The sequence below is a fragment of the Centruroides sculpturatus genome, unplaced genomic scaffold (assembly GCF_000671375.1).
Source record: "Centruroides sculpturatus isolate CEXI.00-Female unplaced genomic scaffold, Cexi_2.0 scaffold1059, whole genome shotgun sequence".
Lineage (NCBI taxonomy): Eukaryota > Metazoa > Arthropoda > Arachnida > Scorpiones > Buthidae > Centruroides > Centruroides sculpturatus.
In genome coordinates, this window is record NW_019385429.1 from 57,834 (window position 1) to 78,754 (window position 20,921).

General features: G+C 27.5%; 1 protein-coding gene across 5 annotated transcripts in view; it reads left to right on the forward strand.

Moving 5' to 3' along the window:
• The first annotated feature begins 759 nt into the window (after positions 1–759).
• The window catches only part of LOC111638895 (ras guanyl-releasing protein 3-like), a 62,383-nt gene continuing 42,221 nt past the window's right edge, over positions 760–20,921 (forward strand). Inside the window, exons 1-4 of one of the 5 annotated variants that reach the window (XM_023384663.1) lie at positions 760–956; positions 3,332–3,462; positions 18,149–18,295; positions 19,971–20,079. In XM_023384663.1, the coding sequence (XP_023240431.1) occupies positions 3,384–3,462; positions 18,149–18,295; positions 19,971–20,079 (335 nt within the window). In that variant the 5' untranslated portion in view covers positions 760–956; positions 3,332–3,383. Of the gene's footprint in view, positions 957–2,272; positions 2,671–3,331; positions 3,463–5,176; positions 6,755–18,148; positions 18,296–19,970; positions 20,080–20,921 lie in introns of those variants that run through there. The other 4 variants (XM_023384667.1, XM_023384665.1, XM_023384664.1 and 1 more) reach the window with 4 other exon arrangements.

The window sequence follows — 20,921 nt, forward strand, 5'->3', positions numbered from 1 at the left end:
ATATATCAAAAGGAATTTTACTTTTATAGCGTCTTAAAATAAATAAATGAAAAAAAAATCCAAGAAATATTGATAGATTTTTCCTGTTTCAAGTTGAAAGATTTCAATCTTTGAATGGTAGAGATTACCTTGGATCTAGTTTCAGTTATCCATCTTCTGTGTATGTGTATATATATATATATATAAGGTAAATTTCAAATTTTCTATACAATTTCTTCTGCAGAATTATTTTATTTAGATAAATATATGCTCTATATTTTAATTTTTAAAATATCATTAAAAATTCCTAGTATTTTATCATTACATCCGGCATATAACATGGAAAAACGTTTAAAAAATTGAAATCTCTTCTAAAAATAATTTGCATTAATTATAATGAAATTTTAATTAAAATCAAGATTTAATTCTACTTAACAATAATAATAATAAAAATAATAATAATAATTTCTGTTCATTAAAAAAATGCGTGAGAATTTATCACATGGTTTAATAATTACAACAATTCCCTTTCTAGATAAAAATAAATAGTCATTTAAAAAAATAAATAAATTGCTTTAATAATTTATATGCATTAAAATTATAATAAAAGCTTAAATAAAGAGTATTAATTAAGGTATAATTTATACATTTTTTTTTTAAATCAAGAATAATTCTCGTTTGTTGGAGATGCACGAAAATATTTTTATAAAGTTTCAGATAATCTGCAAATGTCTGCAAGATCTTACCCGGGAGTGAGAGCACGTGACGTTATTTGTCCTATGACGTTTACGTGCCCGTTTTACGTCACTGTTGCAGTAAAAGGGCTGATGTTGCTATGGTTACGACACATGCTCGTATCGAGCGTTGGTTGCGAGATGATTCGAACGTTTTCTTGTGTTATGCTTCGAAAGGAATTGATTTAGTAAACAGTTACGGCGAATGGTAACAGTTATTGCACAAGGGGCTTTAATTGTTAGGTAAGTAGCATTATTTTTTACTATTTAAATCGTCTTTTTTCCCAATACTTTATTACGGTTTAAGGGTCATAGACCTTTAAGCTACGATATTGGGTCAATGTGACGGGTAATGTAACCTTATCCGATTTTTAACACATAAAAAAATAAATAAATATTACAAGACTCCTAATTTAATTATTAAAATATGATGATGATAAGGGAATTTTTTAAAATTTACTCTTCTCATCGTTAGGTATTTTTATATTTTGCAATTTAATAATAATAAATTTTTATGTTTTCTACTCTGAGATCGAGTGGAGAAGGCGAATATTTTATTTATTTATTTTTGATATTTTTAAACGTAAGTTTAATTATCTTTTATATATATTTCGGTTGCTGATTTTATTAAAATTAGTTTTTTAATTTTTCGTTTAATTTATGCGTGTAAAATATTTGCTTTTTAAGGAAAAACCACCGACGCGTAACAACGTCTTATGCGCCCTTTACGCAATTAATTCGTGCATTTAGGATATTTATTTTAAGAAAATCACTTGTGCAATAATTAACGCATTTAATTTTCTAAGTGTTTCTGCTCGTTTTTAATATCTAGCGTTTATTTAAGGTAGATAATCAAACTAAATAAACAAGTAAACTGTACAGTTTTAGTCTGGAACACCAGGGCGGAGCTACAGGTGTTTATATTTACTTAAATCATGTGAATATCAAATTTAAAACAATTAATTTCCCCCCTCCTATTAGGAAAATTTTAGAAAAAAAGTGGAATTTAGGGATATTTCCAGAAAGGTTTTTTTCCCCCTATCAAAATAAAAATTATTTGCAAAGAGACCTTATATCGACCGGAATTGGGTTTGGTCGTAATCACGTGTAACAGATGTAAGGTGGAGCTAATCCCAGGACTGTAGCTTCGAGGAAGATGAAAATGCAAAAAAAAAAATTAGAATAAAAAATATTCAATCCGCCAATATTGAAAAGTAGACAATGACAAAGCAATGGAAGATTCTGTGACGTTTACAGAAAAAAAATTAATAAAAAATAATACGAATAACACGAAAAATTGCCTATATAATTGATTGCACGTGCCACTTTATACCACTTTATATATGACAAATCTTTCACGAACGACGAATACAATAACGCAATTATTACGTATTCTGTGTTCGTCGTTTTGAAAATGACACAACGATCTGTCTATCACGCATTGTTAACTTCAAACAAAAAAATAATAATAAAATAAAATAAAATAAAACACTTCCCGCTCGCCCGTGCATTTAGGTTATTTAGTAATATCTCGGTGTAAAAATGTAAACAAAAAAAAAAAAAATGTTGAGGTCGGGTCACGGTCTCGCTCTTATTCACTCCTTCAATGTCACGTTCCGTTGGATGCGACAAATGTCAGAACGGAAAAATTGCCATCCTCCGGAAAAGTGATGTCATCGAGGGTGCGACGACCGTCAGATTGTTTTTAAAATTTATATACATACAGCGTGTATATGTATAAACTATACTATAAGGTGTGAGATACACGTAAATGGAGTATCATGCAGTTTAATTTCGTTAGGAGTGATCTGTCTGTGGGATTTCCTATGACAGTCTAAACGGAGGGGAAACACGGATTTGTCATTTATTGAAATCGCAAGTAAATAGACTATCGATCAGGATGATAATTTTTAAATAAGTCGACGATTAAAAATAACTACTTGTCCTGTTATGTTTAGTAAGTCCAAGTGTCTTTTTATAATAAGTAAATCCCTATTTTTAGTTGGCTACTAAACTTAATTCGGCCCTACCGTTTAAATATAACTGCATATTTTTATAACTTAATTTCTTAAATTATTAACGATTTAAATATATTATTTCTTTATTAACACGAGAGAAATTTTAATGTAATTTAAAGAAAAATCGCCGTGTCAACAATAGCCTATGACGTATTTAAGTAGGCCATTACATTGAATGATTTTTTATATTATTACTGTTGTTGTAGATTAGGGAAATTAAATATTTATACAGAATTTATACTCATATATATATATTATATATATTTTCCGTTCAGCTGACCTTTCAAATTTAACAGTAATTTACATACCAATACTTGAGTCCATAGATTAAATCTATTTAAACATTATCGTAGGCTAGACATTTTTAAAAGGTAGAGTTATAGCTTTTATAGACTCTATCAGATTTATTGGTGCATACAGGGTGTGTCCAATACAGTTAAAAAGGTCCGGGACGTAGGGTCATTATTCTATTTTGGCTTGGTGCCAGTTGACCCTATTGAATTTTAAAACGATCATGCTTTACTTTTTTCTTGTATTTTTTTAAAAAAATGATAGCTTAAAATATTTAACGAATTTTATTATGACTTTGTTTATTAACAGGAGTTAGAAGATCTCAGTTTGGTGATTATGTGCTGTCTAAGGTTAAATTTCCATGATGACGAGTGAACGACGGACCGAAACCATGCCTAGTCGTTCCTTACATAAAGTAGCAAGCGGTGAGAATACACATGGTAAGTGACCGGGGGAAAGTGGTAGAAAGTTTAAGATAAGAGTGTGTCAATTGAAAAGAAATGCGTATTTATGGAAGCGATATCCTGCACGCTCTGTTGGAGCAACCAATATCACTCGTCCATTGGGTTCTATATATAGAAACCACCGGCTTCTAAATATGGGCGCGGTCTATTGCTTCTGTAAAAATCTCTCCTCCTTCCTTTCACTCAATTTGGTTACTATAAAACCAGATTGCCTACTTTATTTAAAGAATTTATCGTTAACGGTGAATGTACTTATACTACTTCTTCATCCTTATAAATTACGTATGAGCGTGTTAAGGTGTTAGAGTCGTATACAAAGCGCTGCAGTCGTACTAAAAGGCGTGACTATGACTTTTTTACAGACAAAATAACTTATTTAAATTAAATTTTAACGTTATATAATCCTTTAGAGTAACTTTTTTTTTTGCTGTTAAACCGAGCGCCTTGGCTTATAAATATACAATAAACCCCCGTAACTCGAACTAATAAGAGGTGTTTCCTTCAACAACGTGAAAAACCAGGTAATATACAGTACATTAATTCATTGAGAACAGCTCCATACAGAAGTTTTACTGGGGTTTATGCTGCTGACTTTATTATTACAGGAAGTGAGCTTTAAAAAATTTTATGGCAGTGCAGTATACAGCAATGTACAGTCTTTAATAACTTACCGACTACAGTAATATATTGTACAGTATCGCGGTGACTTCCGGATATCGAAAACACTCGTTAATTATAATTTTCCTATTGTCAAGAAATTTTAAATTCACTGTAAAATTGGGTTAACAGGGTTGAGTTAGCGTGGGTTTATATACAGTAATATACAGTAAAACTTCTCTAGACGACCACTCCTTTAAGATGGCCACTTATAAGTTTTGGGTGGTCTTTTCAATGAGATTTTACTGTATATATTTCTATACATTAATATGATTTTAAATAAAATTATGATGAATTCAGAAAGCGAATTAAATCCTAGAATTCTATTTTTATTTTGATTTAGCCAATCACATGCGTTATATTATGAAAGTGTATCCGAGTTCCTGGAAAAATATGATGGAAATTTAACGATTTTTATAATTTTTCACCCCTTTCCGATATTATTTTGAATTATTTTAAAGAAATTCATAGGCAATATATATTTATTTTATAAATTATATTTTATAGAATGTCGCATGTACTGTACTGTACATTACTTTCTGTAAAAAAGGAAAAAAAAATGTAAATGCGTTAGCGCATTTTGTAAACAACTTAAATATAATAATTATGCACGGTCGATGGAAAAAAAACAAAGATTTTTCGGTCTCCTCAAGTTTTAATGGGAGTAACTAATTCGTGATTAAAGCAGGAAAAGAAATGCTAAACGACTGCTCTTTTTAGTTCATGTATGACGTCATAGGAGGTGCGTTTCTACCCGGGAAATATCCGGAATGACGCGATAAGTCGTTATCAGCAGTTGCTATGACAACCGTCGGACAAAAACATCCTGCAGCTGGAAACATTCTTCGTAACTTAAAATAAGGAGATTTCTTTTAAGAATATTAACTCGTGTCAACTGCCATTCAGTGACATATTTCAAAATGTATTTACCCAATTGTTTAAGGTGTGATTTATTTTTTTAAATTAATATTTTTTATTCTTAATTGATTTAAAAAATATATTAAAAGTTCATTCCAAATAAAATATTTTCGAAAATTTATTATTATTTTTTTAAATATTCTCACTTTACATCTGGCAACATTGATGCTTCTAGAAAGTTTTGAATGGAGCGAGTTCGTCTGCTTCGAATTTCGTGCGTGACATTGAGAAAAACCTCATAGCTTTGTTTTTGTATTGCTAAATCGAATTGTTTGTGCCCTTAACACGTCCTTGGATTCTTAAAAACTTACCTTTTTATATTCTCGATTTAATAAATCGACTGGGAATGAGGTAAATTGAAAATGAAGCGTTAAAGTGTCAAAGACCTGGTAAACAATGAAAATGGCTGAAAATGTTCCGTATATTCTGTTGTGAAGAACGTTGGCTCTTTATGGACAAATTTAATGATAAGCAGAAAAAAGAACTATGGTACTGCTATATACAGTAACCTTGAAATATTAGATTTGGATGATAGCTTAGAAAACAAGTGGATATTTACCTCAGCTGTTTGTATCTAAACTTTGTTGTATGTACAGAAGCCTTCAAAGATTATACTGGAACAAGAACACGTTATATAACGAATCAGCAAAGACTTTATATCTATTTTGTGCTTTTATACATTTATAAGTATACAGAAAATTCTAAAGATATCCTTTCTCAGAAAATCCTAGAATATAGGAAGAAAAAATTTTTAGTTAAACATAATTATCTATATATATAATTTTCTGGAATGACACAGTTCAAAGATAATACTCAAAAAGGTTGTCCGTTAATTATGTGTATAGTTTTTGAGCCACTTTTGACCTTTCCTTGTTGTGTACAATAATGTACTTTTGACAGACCTTCTCCCCTTTAATTACATGTACAATAGTTTATAGATTTCCTGACATTGAAGAAATATTTTTTAAATTTTTAACTGCTAGTTTATTCACATTACTAGTATTTTAAGTAGGCTTTTTTAAAATTTCAATACGTGTGCCACTCTAGGTGAGAGGGGTACAGGTTAAATAGATCATTAGGGTTACAGATAAAGTTCAAAAATGATGATGAAACAATGCATATGTAAGACAAGATAAATGTTGCCACAGGCTTTATGGAAGACTGTTTTATCTTCCATGTTTCAGTTGTAATGTAGTAGAAAGATTCATATAGTAGATTTTGAACTAGAGTATTTAGTGGGCAAGACCATTCAAAATTATAAAAAATAAAAGCAGCGTTTAGCTTCAACTTAAAACGTTTAGATTAATAGATAGGGAGTGATCTACTACATGATGAATGGTTTCAATTTCTCCAGTTGTATATGAGTGAAGACACTTATGGCTAGATTATATGTTCCTAGGTAGTTCATAAAGTTATGTCTTATTAGAAGTTTGTTAGCATGCAAGAGTAATTTTCTATATATGATTTAAAAAAGTCTTAGATTGTAGAAAAGAAACACTTGGTAACAGCCACTAATACTATTAAAAAAAGTCCACACAGACAATGCCTCAATTCCCTCTTTTCCCATTGTGTACAGTGATGTATTTTTCCCAACCCCTTCCTCCTTTAAACTGTACACGTAATTAATACAAATGCCTCCAAAGACTGTTATTGATTCAAAAGTAAAGATCAAAGAAATAGTTTTTTTGGAGAGGTAAGTTTTGTATTAAATGGAAATATATATATATACAAATTTATAAATTTGATGAAAAGATTTCTGTTTGAATATATCTGAATACATTTTCCAATTAAGGATCTTTTTAAGAAGTTTTTAAATCAGTAAAAAGCGTTGATGCCAATCCATTTACTTCAATGAAATTTATTGTGTTGTTTCAGAAAGTAAAAAGATATCCATTAATTATAAAAGAAAAATGTTTTGATAGCAGTAATTATATTAGGTATATTATGTAAATTAACAATGCTTGGGATATATTTGCATCTGTCTTAATTTAGTTACATTTTTCACTTATAATTGCTTTATTGTTTGATGTCCAATTACATTCTTAATTTAAATCAAGTTAATTAACAAAGCTTATACAAATTGAAGTTTATTGATGAAACATCAATAATTTGTAATTAAAGTAATCTCTTGGGATATAATTAGAATTGTTTTATCAAAGCTAAATTTGATAATTATAAATAAATGATATTTTTAAACTTTTTTGTAGAATATAGTAACATGTTATAATAATGATTCATGTTACAGAAATTAATTTCATTCAATATATGTCTAATGCAGAATAAAACTTGTGAAAGAAATTAATTTTGAAATTATTTCAAAATATTTCATTTATTAATTAATTTGAAATAATTTCAAAATTTATATTGATATGAATTATATGTAGAAAAATATATTTAATTTTTATATAAAATATTATTATATAATATCTTATATAAGATATAAAATGCTAATTTTGTTTCCGAAAAAATGGATTAATATTTTAGAAATAAAATATTTGTTCAATTAGCGTCTCTACATTTAAGATTAATGATGTATTTAAGTAATGATTTGTTAATTTATAATTGCATTGCACTAATACTAGTTAATGCTAGTAAGTCATTGTAATACACAAGTAATTAAAAAAGTAATTTTGAAAAAATACATAATCGGTTTCAATAAAAAACATAATTTGTATAGTAATATAAAAGTTTAATATGTAATTATTTTTAATTGAAATGTTCATTTTATTCAGTATTTTTTAGAGGATAACTATTAAATTCACACAATGACTTGCTTCTATTTAAAGCTATAATACGAATTGGTTTTAAATTGAACTTTTTTCAATATTTAATTAGCGTAGATAATTTATAATGATTTAATTTATTTAGTAAAGTTTGAGAAATAAGTCCAAAACGAGCTTTGAATCTACAACTCATGTTCAACACTGATTATTCTACCTGAACAAACTGAACTATAAACATATTAGTTTAGATCATAGGTAATTACAACTATTGAATTTGAATCTTGTTCTGGGTCATTGTTTTTCCAGATTTCTAAATTTAAGTTATCTAATCATTAAAGATATTAATAGATGATGGCACACCTATGAAAACTGCCAAAGTATCCTAATAATTAAATTATTTAATAATTAAATAATTTAATAACCAATAAGTATCTAAATATAATTTGGCAATTATTAAAGTTTGATAATAGTATCTGGGTGGGTAATTCTATATTAAATAGAAACCAATTCAGGTCAATTACAGAAATGTGGTCTAGTCTTAAGACCTAGTTTAGTCCAAATTCTAGACTGCAGTTAATATTGGAATTTTACCAATGGTGCTTAACTATGATTGGAAGCATATCAAAACTAGCTTGTATTTGATTAACTTATCTAAGTCAAGTTTTAAATCTGTACTTCATATCTGTAATTGGCCCTTTAAATTCCAGAATTCATAGTCAATACAGCCTGTCCATAAATTACGTTCACATTTTTCTTCAAATTTTTACTCTCCCCTTTCCTTTTGTCCCAGTTTTTCCAGGTTTCCATAACCCCACCCCTCTTCAGACATCCCCTTAAAACTTTTATCATTTGTAAAATGATATCTATCATAATTAGAAACAAAACATACAAGAAATTTTCAAATAAAATAAAATGAATAAACTTTATAAAATTTAATGAAATAAAATGGATGTCTATCCTCCCCTTTCTTTATCTGACTTTGTCCGATTTGTCTTAATGGAGAGCTCCATAATTGTGAATATACCTGTATAACTTTACTTTTAATAGGTATTCAAAATATATAGCAACCAGTATGCTAATATAAAATAATATATAATGCAAGATAGTTAAAAAAAAAAGAATGTGTATGTGTATATCAGTGAACTAGAGTATTTTATCTATTTATAACTAATTACATACAAGTTAGCATTGTAATAATTTCTATCTACACTATGTGCTATAAAGTTTTTATTTTGAGAAATTGTTGAAAGGTCCTTCTTTTTTGATGCAAATCTTGCAATTAAATGATGTTCAGTCTGAGCCATAATTTGACATAAGGAATTGCATCAATAAATGACAGTTACCAATAACAATTATTATTGTGCTAGTTGCAGTTCCTTATTATATTAGTTATCATAGATATTAATTGTGGTATACTGACTGAATGCACACCTGGGTATGACAATTTAAAGAAGTAATTTTGTTATATACCGATTTTATATTCATTATTTGTAACTCATTTTAATAATAATTTTAAATGAAATTTTGAATGAATTTGGCATAAAATTTCAGTTAGGCCCTATAGCTTCTGAAATATTTAATTAATTTACCTAATTACCATCGAATTTATTTTTAGTATGGGAATGCTTATTGACTAATATTAATTCTTTTGCCTCTATGTCCTTACTGTATTAAATTTTTTATTATATCATTGTCTACATTGGATTTAGTATATTAATAGGACTTATTATACTGGTGTTATTTCAGTTTTTTGCAAATAGATGAGATCTTATTCAGAAAAACAATCTTTATTTTTCACCTGTACACTCTATTTTTGTATTACGAACCTTAAGGCCATGTTCAGCAGGTTTACAATAATAATATTCTATAACAAAAAATTTATAAAAGTTATAACAATTTTATACCCGACAATAATGTGTAAAATTTATTAAATTACTTACATGTTTCTTGTTTTCTGTTATCAATACATCAATATATAAATAAATTATCCATAAAAGGATTTTTAACATTATTTTATCTTTTAAAGGAATTTGCCTATATAAAAAATAAATACTTGTTTAAAAATTAAAAGGTTTTCTTAAAAATTGTTAAAATTTACTTTACTCACTTATCCACCTATTTTTTATCCTATCTATGTAGTTACTTTTTCCGATAATCTTTTTTCCCTTTAAAATACCTTTCTACTGGTTACTTCCTCTACAAATGATGCTACTCCATGATTGGTGAATCTCTCTTCCTAAATTATTATTAATTTTATTATTTTGCCTATTTATATAAATATGTTCGAATAACTGTCTTTTAAATGCATTTGTTTCTTTTTTTCTTTATTTTTACTGTATTTAAATCAATCTTACATCCTTCTTTATTACAATGCTCTGCAACTGCCAAATTTGCATACTTTCTTTTAATTGCTCTAATATGTTCTTTTTGCTTATTTTAAGTTTTATTTTTGTCTCACCTATGTACATTTTTCTTTGTCTACAACTACAATCAAAAGAATATACCACTCCTTTTTCTTCTATTGTTTCAATTTTTTTATTATTTCTATAATATAAATATTTTTAAAATAAATCCATTTTTTTGGGTATTAAATTCATTTTATTACATAATATTTTCTTTACTCTTTCAAATAATTTAGGAATATAATTTAATTTCACACATTTTTTATCAGTATCAAATTGTTTATTTCTTGGTTTGTTGTTAATTATCTTATGTTTCCATTTATCTAGTAATTTTTTAGGATAATCGTTAAACAAAAATATTTTTACTATTTGTTGGTTTTTCTATTTTACTTGTTCTACCCTTAATTTTATCTACAGTATATACATTTTAAATGTATTAAACTTTGTAGTTAATGGTACATTTGATTTATAGTTGAGAACCTTAGATACCTGCATAAGTTTAACATATTTTGTATATTCTAGGTTATCATCTTTTCTTTCTATTATAATGTCTAAATAATTAATACTATTTTGCTTTTTTGTTTCTATTTCAAACTGTATATATTCTTTAATTTGATTTGCTTGTTCCAATATTAATTCTTTGTTTGTTTCCGTATTGTCAAATATAATAATACAGTCATCTACATACTTATTATAAAATTGAAATTCTTTTATATTTCTTATTTTTTCATCTATTAGTATCATAAATATTTCTGCCAATCTCAGGCCTATACATGTTCCCATCAGTATTCCTTCTATTTGAGTGTAATATTTTTATTTTTTATTTATTATCTGTTAGCTTAGTTTTATATTTATTTATTATCTGTTAGCTTTTAACAGAAATACTAATATAAAGTATTGAGGAGTGTTGAAAAGTTTGCAACTTTATCCAGATGCAAGAGAGCAAGAACTATACTATGAGAATAATAGAGAGAAGTCCTTGCTAGAATATATGTGCCATAAGAGTCCATTATGACCATTAATTTGCTTGATTTGGCAATCTGAATTTATGATGACTATGTTAAGACCGGAAATCAACAACATTGAGAATGCAGAATGCAGTCTTATTTATTGTGTTTGTCAATGAGTGTGATGTCTGGTCTGTTGTGATAAATTGTTTTATCTGTGATTATGGCTCTGTCGTAGTACATTTTGTGCATGTAGTTTTCCAATACTGTCTGTGGAATGTATTTGTAGTATGGTTTGTGAATGTCTGCCAGTTTGTGTTTCTTTGCAAGCTCTTGGTGTATTATATTTGCTACTTGATTGTGTCTGTGTAAATAATCTGTCTGTGCCAAGAGCTTGCAACCAGAAGTGATGTGTTGTATAGTTTCTGGCATGATGTGACATTTTCTGCATGTGTCATTTGTGAGTGTTGTATCTTTGAGTATGTGTTTTCTGTAGTTTTTAGTATTTATGACCTGATCCTGTATGACAATGTGAATCCTTTCGTCTCCCCAAAGAGGCATCCCCGATCTAACCAGCTGTTTGATGCAGTTTTGTCAACAAAATCCTGGGCAAGGTCATAAGGATGCCTGCCATGGAGTGCCTTTCGAGCCCACGATTGCTTGATGGTGTCTATTCTTTTTATGTGTTGTGTCATGTCTGTGTGTTGTGAGTGTAAGTTCAATGGTGTGCTGTTTAAGTCTGCTAGAGTTACTGCTTTATGTAATTGTGATGTTTCTTGTTTTCTGTAGAAAAACTCTCGCAGTGACTGTATTTGTTTGTAGTGAAGGTTAACTATGTCAATCAGGCCACATCCACCATCTTTATGTGGAAGGGTTAATCTTTCTTTGGCGGATTTAGGATGATGATGTTTATGCTTAGTAAGTGTTGTTCTTGTTTTCCTTTAAAGTTGCTCGAGATCTGTGTGAGTCCAATGTATAACTCCAAAAGAGTATGTGAGTACTGGGATGACATATGTGTTTATTGCTTTAACTGTTGTGTTTTGCATTTAGCTGTGTTTTGAGAATGGCATTTAACCTACTTTGGTATTCTTTAATTAATCTTTGCTTATTATTATCATTATTATTCATTTATCTTCATATATTTTGATTACAGTGATTAGCAAAAATCTTAACTTCAGATAATTTTTGAAGAGTTCATAACAAATAACTTCTGTAATTTGATATAATGCAGAATGCAGTCTTATTTTTAATGAAAATTCAGATGCCAGAAGGGAAGATTTACTTGTTTTAGATCGTTACTATTTACTTTCTCTTCCTTATTGTATTTATCTAGTTGAAGAAATAAAAAAAGAATGCATGAATTTTCAAGACTGTCCTGCAAATCATATATATATATATACATACACACATCTTAACTCTTATGAAAATAAAAAAACCTGGTTGTCTGCTTAGAATTTTATATGTTAATAAATTATGTAATGTACAGTATTCTAGTATTAAACAGTTCTAAAAATGAAAAGTATATTCAAAAACATTTAATTATTAATAAAAATTTGGCTTCTTTGCAAAGTCTGTTCCTGTTTACAATGATGATTGAATCTACTACGAATGAAACTCTATTAATTTTTGAAAAAAATTGTGATGTGATTATATTTTAAACATACATATTTATTTTTAGTAATGCATATTGATAATAACTACTATTATACATTCTATGGTTTCATATAAAATTACAATAACTGCTTTCTTAGTTTGGAGTTGTATGAAATTTTCTGTAATCTAAGCACTTTTAGACACATTTCATCCATCTTCAGAGTTAAAACAAAACTTTCAATATTCCAAATTCTACTGAATGCTGCTTCTATTTCAAATGCCTCGTCTACCATTTTAAATTCAAATTGGAATTTTTATAAATTAAATAATATATAATAAATAAATTCAGATCAGAAATTTAAAATATTCTTATTTGAATTTAAAATGTTAGACGAGGTGTTCAAAAATAGAAGTTGCATTTGGTGGAATTTGGAACATCGAAAGTTTCATTTTGACTCCAAAGATGAATGAGGTGCATTAGAATGTGCTTAAATTCAGGGCCACCGTAAGCAGGCGTGCAAGGCGTGCACCGCACGCGGGCGGCACGTCCAGGGGGCGGCAAAGAGCCTTTCTGGCAAGCTCAGCATAGGTAATCGTAGTTAAACAGGGGGCAGCATAATCGGTATTGCACACGGGCGTTCACACAGCTAGCGGCGCCCCTGCTTAAATTATAGCAAATTTCATAGAATCACAGATGAAGCAGTTAGCTATTGTATTAATAACTGTTTTTGATGTTTAAATAAAAAACAATGTTCTTGTTTAATAAATATTTAAAAACAATCAGAAACAAATTTTCATATAGATAATTGTGTAATAATAATTTTAAATGTATACTGAATACAAATTTCATTTCCATTTGACAAATACATTTTAAACTTGCGTAACAGGATAAAATATCTTGATGTTAGAACGTGGTTTTACAATTGCACAATTTCCTATATTATATTTTATCAATAGCTATACAATATAGTTTGTATTGTATGGCTATTTATATACCACTACAGGACAGTTTTTATAATACAAATATTATACAAATTTCATCTATTAGTATCATAAATATTTCTGCCAATCTCAGGCCTATACATGTTCCCATCAGTATTCCTTCTATTTGAGTGTAATATTTTTATTTTTTATTTATTATCTGTTAGCTTAGTTTTATATTTATTTATTATCTGTTAGCTTTTAACAGAAATACNTCAACAACCCAAACAACTGGATATATGTAAATTAAGCACCCAAAAAACCAAAAGTCCAGCAAGAAAATGTTAATAAATGGCACTAGCAAATGTTTTCTCCCATGTTTAACAATCATTATTGGGCTAATGACCTTTGAAAATTTGGATGCATCTGATAAAACAAATAGTTTGAATACTGTAATCTCTTAAGATTGATGGTTGCTGTCCACACAACATACTAGGTGACAAAAGAGAGAATTGCAAAACTAAACACCATTGAATGTCTTCCATATCAGGGGAAGGAGTCTGCCTTTTTAAAGTTGATTGTTGCATTTTTTCTAACTGCTTTGTAAATCTCCAATTGCTCCAAATATTTAAGCTGCTCATTGTGCAAGGTGCAATGTAGGAAGCGGGCTTGGTCAAATGCAATGCACCTCACTGTCAGGATTGGTGACATATGTTGTCAGGGCTGTGGTGGCAACAGTAGCAAACAATTTTCTCCTGTTTAACAGAGAAGAAAGTGTTTACTAGTATCATTTATTAACATTTTCCAGGTGGATTTTTTTGTGCTTAATTTAGTTTATTATTTTATAGTTTGTTTATTATTAAAATAATACAAATTTAATTTTTTTTAGTTTTATTTTTTTTGGTGAATTAGGCTACAAAATTTATAACCAAATTTGAGGAAGTTGTTTCCATTTGATTTAAAAAAGTACTAATGACTTAATCCTAAATATATACAATTGAAACTGAATAAAATATTTTACTTCAAATTTAATAAATCATGTTTGTCTTGATAAATGTTATTTCCCATTCCCTATAACATATTAATCCTTCTAAAAACTTATTATCTAAACTCAAATTCTGTAGAAAGTATTTATCATTTACAAAATTATTATTAATTATTAAGTTCCAGATTTGAACAACACATTTATTAATATCAATGAGCAATTTTTAAAAACACACTGTTTACAATAATTTTATATACAGTACTTAAATTATATAATACAATATTTGTATTAATTATATTTTTAATGTAATGAAGAAAACTTTTAGAATGCATAAAAGACTCCATATATTTAAAATATATATTAAAAGACTCCATATATTTAAAATAGAAGTATATGCTTTAATGGAATATAAAATCTTAGAATAAAACCAACTTCAAGCACTTAGAATACATAATGTTCTATATTCTAAGCACTTCTTAAAGACGGATGAAAGTATAAAAGTTTTCAAATTTTTATACTTCTACTTTTTAAAAAATTTATTATACTATTTATGATGAGGATTATATAAAATTAATTGAATTTGTATATGAAAAAATGATTATTAAAGTAATAGAATAAATTTAAAATTGGTTTTTATTAAATATTTTTATTTAACTTGCTTTGTATCATGTCCTCAAATCTTCTCAAACTTCATCTACTTCTAATTAAGAAGGCTGAAGTTTTGAGGACATACAAGGCCCACCAGTGGCCAAGTGGTCTTCATTCCCTGAACACTGGAAGTTCAGTTGTGGGTTTGTGCCTTGCTTGGATGGGCTGACCATATGGAATTTTTGGGTTTTCTCCATGTCTGTAATGCCTAAATAGGGGCCATTTTCCTTTAAAAAGACCTCCCAGAAGCTTCCCCCCCTAGGCAGATCGCCCAAGTGTTGTATTGCCATAACTTATACAACAACAATAACATTGAAGACATGCCTAAATTCAATGAGAAGGTATATCCTTGGTTTCAATGCATTGTCATTGGATTTTGCATTAAATCAGAGTCTAATGATGATACATTTTAACGAGGCTTTTTTGAAAAGTAGCCCTACAAAGAAATCCAATAAACATAGCCAAATGTAGAAATTAACCACAATTTGTGTGTGTAAATGCAATGTATAAGATGAGGAGGGCCACTCCCAATTTAGAAAAACCTTAATCAAGAATGAATAATGGCTTAGGATGAATTTTTTGTTTTGTAATTTATATTAGATAAATTACTAACTTACTGAATTCATATTTTCTTGATACAGTTTATGTTAAACTGTTTAATTTTTGAAATTAAGACATACAATATAATTTTGAATGACTAAAAATAATTTAAAATACTTTTTCCTATAGATATAATATAAATAATAATAATTTAATTATTTATATATAAACTTTCAGAATACTTTATCTTTATGATTCAGTATTATTGTGTTCTTCAATGTGTATAAAAACATATTCTGAATCTTTATTTAATTATGTTGAAAGGTATTGTAATTTTTTAAAAAAATTAGCTAAATGTTTATATGTTTGAGATATTTAAAAAGTAATTTTATGAAACTGTTTAAAATTTTATATATATATTTTAGTTAGTTTCAAATATATAGTGTAAANTAAGTCCTAGTATTTTTAAATATTTTTATTTAACTTGCTTTGTATCATGTCCTCAAATCTTCTCAAACTTCATCTACTTCTAATTAAGAAGGCTGAAGTTTTGAGGACATACAAGGCCCACCAGTGGCCAAGTGGTCTTCATTCCCTGAACACTGGAAGTTCAGTTGTGGGTTTGTGCCTTGCTTGGATGGGCTGACCATATGGAATTTTTGGGTTTTCTCCATGTCTGTAATGCCTAAATAGGGGCCATTTTCCTTTAAAAAGACCTCCCAGAAGCTTCCCCCCCTAGGCAGATCGCCCAAGTGTTGTATTGCCATAACTTATACAACAACAATAACATTGAAGACATGCCTAAATTCAATGAGAAGGTATATCCTTGGTTTCAATGCATTGTCATTGGATTTTGCATTAAATCAGAGTCTAATGATGATACATTTTAACGAGGCTTTTTTGAAAAGTAGCCCTACAAAGAAATCCAATAAACATAGCCAAATGTAGAAATTAACCACAATTTGTGTGTGTAAATGCAATGTATAAGATGAGGAGGGCCACTCCCAATTTAGAAAAACCTTAATCAAGAATGAATAATGGCTTAGGATGAATTTTTTGTTTTGTAATTTATATTAGATAAATTACTAACTTACTGAATTCATATTTTCTTGATACAGTTTATGTTAAACTGTTTAATTTTTGAAATTAAGACATACAATATAATTTTGAATGACTAAAAATAATTTAAAATACTTTTTCCTATAGATATAATATAAATAATAATAATTTAATTATTTATATATAAACTTTCAGAATACTTTATCTTTATGATTCAGTATTATTGTGTTCTTCAATGTGTATAAAAACATATTCTGAATCTTTATTTAATTATGTTGAAAGGTATTGTAATTTTTTAAAAAAATTAGCTAAATGTTTATATGTTTGAGATATTTAAAAAGTAATTTTATGAAACTGTTTAAAATTTTATATATATATTTTAGTTAGTTTCAAATATATAGTGTAAAATTTGGCACCATTATTGAAACAAGTACACATTAACAGCTTGATAACTGAATTTTTTACTAAACCATTATGTACTGTATATCAATTTTTTCTATGTAACAGAAAGTTTGATATGGAACCAAAAACATTTATTAATTAATAAACATCTTAAACATTAATTAATAAATAATAAACATTCATAATTTAATAATAATTAATAAACATCTTAATAAACATCTATTATTAAATATCAATAATAAACATCTTCATCAGAATTAAGCAATACAATTTAATATGTATTTATATATAAAATCAAAAATTATGATTAAAACATTTTCAATATGCTAGACCAGGGGTTGGCAACCTTTGAGTGACATTGTGCTGAACTTATTTATTTAAGTTATTTCAGGTGCCAATATGAATGATCCTACCAATTTTGTTATATATAGCATCAAAATTGATCCAGTTATAAAGGAATTCAAAAATTAATAATTAAAATTTAATTTTTACTACATTTCTATTCAATCAGAGTGCCATTGATAATTGTCCCATGTGCCATAGGTTGCCGACTCCTGTGCTAGACTATATATATATTTATTATATAAATTTAAAAATGTGGAAAAATGAACTTATCTGAAATTTTTTTTGTTTGATTTACTGAGTGAAAAAAAATTATGATGATTTGTTTCTTATCTAAAAACAATTCTTTTTACATTTAAAATATTTTAATTATTTTGAAAGATATCTACTTAATTATTTGTAGACAGAAGAAATGAATACTTGAAATTTTACAATTATAGTAATATATAAAATATTTTTTCAGTTAATTCCATTCGTTCATCNCATTGACTAGCTACAAAAATAATATATAAAATATTTTTTCAGTTAATTCCATTCGTTCATCATGGCTGACAGAAATGTTAAAATCCAATTCAAAGGAAGTGGTTTTGGAAGATCGACCAGCAGCTTGCAAAATAATGGTAAAAGCTGCAAGTCTGGATGTCCTCATTCACCTCCTTGTACATTCATTCAGTAAGTGTATTTTTCTATAATTATTTTTGATTTAAATAAAAATGAATGATAGTAGTATGAAATAATTGTATCATATCTGTCATCCCTGGCAAATAACTTGTGATGATAATGACTCTATCTTGACATCATCAGCTAAATTTTAAAATTATAAACTGTAAATTTTAAGAATTATATATATAATTTCATTGTACAGATTATTCTTTGACATTTTTCTTATGTTTATGTTTATGCTTATAATTATAATCATTTATTAAAGAATTGTGTGAAACTTATAAGATACCATATTCAAATGTCAAGAAATCAACTGCTAAGTTATAACAAAAATATTTTGGTTACTATAACTTAGCAGTTCATTTCTTGATAAAAACATTGTTATTTTTAGCAGTAAAATCATAAAATTGCCAAAATTTTTTAAATGGAAACTGTTAAATTTTAAAATGATATCTTACTAAGAACTATTGATGAACAAGCAATTATTTATTGTGACATGCAATTTTTTATCATAGTTTTAGTTTATTTAATTTAAAATATATGCTCTCCACCTCAAATTAGTACTTTAGTATCTTGCCCTTGTACATCATACTTTAACATTAGCAATGGATTTGTACGGGTCATCTATCTAACTCGTTTCAGAAGAAAATTTTTGAATTGAAATAATGTGACTTCTAGTTTGCATTTGAAGTTCTTATATAGTTAATCAGGACCTCCTGCCTTTAAATTTTCCATATCTGGTCTCATCTTTCATCTATGTAACTTTGTTCTCGAGATTAAGGAAATACAGATGGACAGATGAATGGACAACAGTGGGTATTTGTAGGTCTCCAGTTTTTTCAAATTGCAGCCCAATTACTGAATTAGTAAAAAATATAAACTGCTAAACATTGTAAAGCACAAACTCACACACACATAGTTAAGTGGTTAAGAATACACTGAGCTTAGGTCCCAATAGAGATGACTCCAATGCTCTGTAAACTCATGCATATTCAGGGCTGTTGAGAGGAGCTGGAGATTTTTCTCTGGATCCATAATGATTCCTATCCTTACAAAATTAACATTATTTTTACTAACAGAAATAAAATCTTTAAGACTGCTTTATTAATAAAAAAAAAAAAAAACATTCTACATATTTCATTTATTCAAAAAACAAAAGTTAAAAGGATCTGCTATAAAGTCCCATATAAGCTCTCGGTGGTCCTGCATGCATTCCACCAATGTGGCAACTAGGAGTAACAGTGTGTATTCTTATGTCTAATATCCCTTGTACTATTTATCTGGAAATGACTCCAAGTATGAATTAATCTGATAGTAAATATATTTTCTTATAGCAAATGATGTTTTATTTTTATGACAATAATATAGGTTATAAAATAAGTAATTTGTTAATCAAGACACTTTTTGTCAGTGAGCAATTTGGTTTATTTGATAAAATTATTTGTGGAGCCTGGCCCCTGTGGCCCTTAATGGCCAGTTGTCTCTGGTATAGATTTTATATTAGTATCTATATCTCGTGGTCATGTAAATTCACTGAATTGTCATGTTCTGTCTACAACACTTATTAAATAATATAAATTTTTAAATTTTAAACTAAAAAATTATTTTAATTATAAAACTAAAATCTAATTGTATTAAAATTGTCAAGTAGAAAAATTTTTTATAAAGTTTTTTTTTTTTTCAGTGCCAATTGGAGGATTAGAAAAAGAAAATGATAATTTCCCACGAATTATGCTTTTAATGCATCAGTGGTTTGTTTCATCAGAAGAATTAGCTCAGAAATTAATTAATTTATATCCTTTACAATAATTAATGAAATATTAAAAATTAAGAAAAGAAAATTCTTTTCATGTAGGTATACTTTTTTTTATATTTGTGATTTTAGGCTTTTTATTGCTCAGAGAGCACAAAGAGGCCAAACATGTAGGTATACTATAACAAGTTAATTTCAATCAGAATCATTCAGCTAATCAATTGAAATTTCTAATTAAAAAGAATTATCTAGTATTTTGGGTAATATTTCAATAAAACAAAAATTGTGATGATGTTATAATTTACTTTCTTATTTTGTCAGACACACATTCAATATGATGATTATAAATAGATTTTCAATTAAAAAAATTTATATAGCTTACAGAATTTTTAATATAATGTAATAATAATAACAACTATATTTATATTTACACATTAAAGAATTTTTGTTCAGTAATTTTATTATAGCAATAATGAATTTTAGAAATCATTTAATATTTTTTCAAAAATTCATTATTACAAAGCAAGGTCTATTTTAATTGAATACAAAATTATAAGTCAAAAACATTATTTGTGCATTTGTGTTTAGTCACTGGATTAAATTGCATAACTGTTCCATCTTCGAACAATTAATGAATATAGCAGTGAGTTACTATTACAAGTTACTATTACTTCTCTTAATATAAATATATATATATATACATATTAAATATTGGGATTAATTTTAGTAGGACATACAGAAAAATTTCTTGTATTTAATAGTTATAATAATAATAATAATAATAATAATAATAACAATAATAATAACTCTCCCGTGGTCACCACCTGGTCGTGGTGGGAGAGCCCAGTAATTTTACTGAATAATCCCAAAACATTAAGCTAG